This window comes from Nicotiana tomentosiformis, chromosome 7 (genome assembly GCF_000390325.3).
Source record: "Nicotiana tomentosiformis chromosome 7, ASM39032v3, whole genome shotgun sequence".
NCBI classification, from domain to species: domain Eukaryota; kingdom Viridiplantae; phylum Streptophyta; class Magnoliopsida; order Solanales; family Solanaceae; genus Nicotiana; species Nicotiana tomentosiformis.
In genome coordinates, this window is record NC_090818.1 from 28269149 (window position 1) to 28274352 (window position 5204).

General features: G+C 34.2%; 1 protein-coding gene across 1 annotated transcript; it reads right to left on the reverse strand.

Moving 5' to 3' along the window:
• Nucleotides 1-2322: 2322 nt before the first annotated feature.
• LOC138895393 (uncharacterized) lies at nucleotides 2323-2772 on the reverse strand. The gene has a single exon (XM_070180076.1). It carries the CDS (start codon nucleotides 2770-2772, stop codon nucleotides 2323-2325), a length of 450 nt encoding a protein of 149 aa, XP_070036177.1.
• Between the last annotated feature and the right edge of the window lie 2432 nt (nucleotides 2773-5204).

Sequence of the window (5204 nt, forward strand, 5' to 3'; positions counted from 1 at the left end):
ACCGAGGCCTAGGATCGAAGGCCGAAGATCGAGGCCCAGGATTGGGGCCTAAGATCGAGGACGAGGATCAAAGGCCGAGGGCCGAGGGTAGCCTGGACAGAACTGTGAGTTACAAAGCAGGGGACTTCGTCCCATTTTTTATTTTTGATAAATTGGAGCTTCGGAGAGGCGATTTTTGGGAGATTTTTAGAGAAAATATCAGGGTAAGTGTTCTTAACTAAATTATAGTTAGATTACCCGAATCCATCATTTGTTTTCACCATTTAATTAGTGTTTTGAAATTAAAATTTGGGAAAATTTTAGAAACCTCAAAGAAATGAATTTTTGAGATTTCGGTGTCGATTCGAAGTCGCATTTGAGTGAAACTGGTATGGTTGGACTCGTAATTGAATGGATTGTCGGATTTTGTGAGTTTTTTCGGATTCCGAGATGTGAGCCCTACAGTCGATTTTTGAGTTAAATTCGAATTTTATTGAAAAATATAGTATTTTCTTATGAAATTAATTCCTATAATTTTTGTTGACTGTATCAAATTATTTTGGCTAGATTCGAGTTATTCAGAGTTGGATAATCGAGGAAAAAGCCTACTAGTATATTAAATTGGAGCAAGTCGAGGTAAGTGACTTGTCTAACTTTGTGTGGGGGAAATTTTTCCTAGGATTAGTATTGATATGATAATTGTAATGTGTTGAAAGTCGTGTACACGAGGTGATGAGTGTGTACACGGGCTAAATGTGAAAGATTATATTTTTAAATTGTGTAGATCACTGTTGCATATTAATTAAATTATTTTATCTTGTTATATTTTTCATCATTGATCAGATTTATATAATTTAAATTTGCTTGACCTTCTCCTGCTAATTGTTTTTACCTGTTTGCTGAATATTTTGTGAGATTTTTGTACTCATTATGATAGAGCCGTGAGCTCTTTATTTTGAAAAAAATATTATTATTGATTTATTTTGGCATGAGCCGTGAGCTCTTTATTGTGAAAAAATATTGTTGTTGATTTATTTTGGCAAGTTAAATTATTTGGGCACTTGAGGTGCACATTATGATATATTGTGATATTGATACGTATGCGGTGGTATAAGGTCTGGGTGTTGAAACGCATGCGGTGAGATAAGGGTAGCTTGATACGCGTGGCTAGTAGGAAAACTACTAGAAGTCATGCGGTATGATAAGGGTGGCTAAAATGCGGGATGCTATTTCGGGAAAAATATTTTCTTTAAAATTAAATATGAAGGTTCCCGCGGTGATATAAGAAAATGAGATATTGTGAATTTATTTATGATTTGGGACTACGAGGCAGTACCTCGGGAGTGCCCTTGTTGATATTTATTATGGCTGCAATTGCCTTTGATTATTGTTCTGATTTTCTTAAAGTTGAAAAGAATTCTGTTTTGTTTCCGCGAGGTATTATTTGTCGTTATTTTGCGTAGTTAAATGGCGACATACTACTTACTTGATTCATTTTCATTGTCATTTCATTTTTATTATATTATTAAACATTTCACCTTGTATTTTATTATTCCAATAGGGCCTAGCCTGACCTCGTCACTACTCTACCGAGGTTAGGCTTGGCACTTACTGGGTATCGTTGTGGTGTACTCATACTACGCTTCTGCACATCTTTTTGTGCAGATCCAAGTACATCATACCAGTCCAGACATCAGTGAGCTACCCGTGTACGGAGATTTCGAGGTATATCTGCCAGCGTCCGCAGACTTCGGAGTCCCCTTCTATCCTTGTTATGTTATTTTCTTATTTTCTCTAGACTCTGATATATAGAGACATTGAGGATAAATTCTTAGAAGCTTGTGACTTATTTCTATCGGGTTTTGGGAGTTATAATTGTGTGAGTTTGTATATTTATTTATTTCATATTTCTATTTTTATTCCGCATTGAGAGGCTTACCTAGTCTTAGAGACTAGGTGCCATTACGACATCCTATGGAGGGGAATTTGGGGTCGTGACACTCTACCTCTCCGTTGGCCCTCCAATGCGAGCCTCTCACACCTCCTCACCGGAGCATTAGTGTCCCTCCTCTTCACATGCCCGAACCATCTAAGTCTCGCCTCCCGTATCTTGTCCTTCACAGGGGTCACCCCACCTTGTCCCGGATAACTTTATTTCTAATTTTATCTAACCTAGTATGCTCGCATGTCCACCTCAATATCCTCATCTCAGCTAGCTTCATCTTCTGGACATGGGAGTTCTTGACTGGCCAACACTTTGACCACCGATCAATAGAACTTATCTTTAAGTTGCGGTAGCACGTTCTTATCACATGAAACACCGGAGACGAGCCTCCATTTCATCTATCCCGCCCCAATACGGTGTGTGACATGCTCGTTAATCTCCCCATTTTCTTGTATAATAGACCCAAGGTAATTGAAAGTTTCTCTCCTAGGGATGATTTGTAAATCAAGCCTCACGTCCTCATCTACATCCTGAGTCGCGCCACTAAACTTGCACTCTAAGTATTCTGTTTTGGTCCTGCTCAACTTGAAACCTTTAGACTCTGGGGTCTGTCTCCATACCTCCAACCTCTCGTTAACACCACATCGCGTCTCGTCAATCAGTACAATATCATCCGCAAATAACATGCACCATGGCACCTCCCCTTGAATGTAGCGCGTCAGCACGTCTATCGCTAGAGCAAACAGATGTGGGCTAAGGGCTGATCCCTGAAGCAACTCCATCATAATTGAAAAGTGTTCCGAGTTCCCTTCCATTGTCCTCACCCTAGTCTTAGCACCATCGTACATGTTCTTAATAGCCCTAATGTATACAACAGGGACGCCTCAAGCCTCCAAACATCTCCACAACACTTTCCTCGGCACTTTATCGTAAGCCTTCTCTAAGTCGATGAACACCATATGTAGATCCCTCTTTCTCTCTCTATACTGCTCCATCAACCTGCTAACAAGGTGAATAACGGTCTTTATATGGTCATGATTCAATAATTCACCGGCGATATATGGATTGAACATTTATGAAAAAATTAAGCGACATAGCATATATATATATATATATATATATATATATATATATATATATATATATATATATATATATATATATATATTTGTACTTTCAAAAAATTACCATTCGTAGTTATATTTTAATTTTATAGGAAATTCACATATAGGACATAAACAAGAGAGCAACAAGCTCTCGTGGCTTAGTTGGTTAGATCACATGTTTAGTTAGTGGAGGCCTTGAGTTCATCTCTCAACAAGAACATTTTATTTTTTTGTATTTATGTATTTCGCATTGGTTATACAGGTTGTATCCTTTATATACACCCCTGTATTTCGCTTGTTGAGCACTCTAAACTGTTGTGCTTTATAAAAATTCCTCTAATATTTACCTAGATAATCTTGATCATGCAAGGAAGGATTTATTAAGCTGCAATTCGTGTAAAACATAGATTAGATACAGAAGAGAGCCCGTGCACAATCTAAATTAATATCCCAACTATAGTAGCGAATTTTAATTAGTAAATGACCCTAGCTGAGACCAATAGTCAGAAATATGTGAAATAAAACATGTAAACATAAAAAATCTTGCTTCCAATAAACCTGACATGGATCTCCAATTCTGGAGAAAAACTTTAAAGTCCACCTTACTCATCACGAATTCTAGAAGAAGTCTTATATATATAGGCCCTATGTATATTATGCACAATATTCCACTTACATCCGAAAGGGACAGCCAAGACAACTAAGAAAACATTACTAGCATACACAGGATCTGGGATTTTCACTTAAAAAAAAAATTAAAATATTAAAATATAAATATATAAAGAAGCTAAAGAAATTTAACATCTATTATATATAACATACAATATATATATATATATATATATATATATATATATATATATATATATATATATATTCCGGAATCAGCTGTGCCATGCTAAGTCTAGCTTCATTAGCTAATTCATACTATATCCAACCTGCCGCTAACCTAGTCAAAATAATCATCATGTTAAAGAATATTTTCCCAAGCGCACCAATAATTGTTATTGGTTTTCAAATAGGACTTTCATGTTATTCATTTTTAAGAATTATTTCCTTTAGCTGGTCAAATAATTGTATACTTACGGTCAAAAACGTTGGCGCCAGTTAAATTGTGATACACATGTATATATGTACTTTTTAAGCTTATTAGTATCTATGCACATTAATAATAACACATGATGACTTAAATATATATATATTTACATGAAGGAACAATAAAATTTAAATAATAAGAGAAATTTTATATATAATAATACAACAATCATCTAGATGACTAAAAATATTGTTACATTAGCATAATACATTAATTCAAAATAAAAGGACATCATCAGAACTTACACAAATGATTAATTTTAGTCATGTTAAGTAGATAATTATGTATTGTAGTTTAAAGGTATCTAATGTGATGGCATCTTACCGAACACTTCTTTATAGACAATGTTTTTTTGTGTATGTTTCCTTCTAGTGTTTTGATTGCTCTGCCATAACCAGAACTCTTGTTATCGATATTGATATCTGTCTTGAAAGTGCAACATATAGTTCTTTATATAAGAAAATATATTGTTATAAATATAGTCCAATATTTAGGATGTTTGTCCTTGTACTTTATTTATTATAGCTATAAAATATAAACATACTAAAAATTATTTTCACACAAATTTAAAATGATATTCTTTAGTTTCGGAAGACGAAAGTTGAATTTGGGGATAAATACATACTTAGAAGCATATTGACCAGTATCATAAGTTCTGCATGTATGACGTTATTGCCAAAACTTTTATATACCATATGTGTACTACTACATAAGCTATTCAGCGGATCTAAGTTTTTAGTAGCATGACAGACATATTTTCTTCAAAATCAACCTATATGCAATGGAAGATCAATTTTAACTTAGTCTATTATATATATGGTGACATTAACATACGTAAGAAATAATAAACTTGACAACAAACATGTACGGTAGAAGGCCATTTGGTATTAAAGTATTTAACTATTCTTCTTAGTAGTAATTGTTGGTATCATATTCTGCTGAGTCAAAACTAAAAAATATTTTATTTTTACCATAAAACTTAGCAATCAACCTTTTATTTAGTTGATCAACATATTTATTTCTGCTAGCTAAGATAGCTCTTTAATTTCTATTATGTAATTTGCACAAATTACGTTTT

Excerpts from the sequence above, each read along its gene's own strand:
- LOC138895393 (XM_070180076.1), bottom strand. The coding sequence starts at position 2,772 with ATGTACGATGGTGCTAAGACTAGGGTGAGGACAATGGAAGGGAACTCG.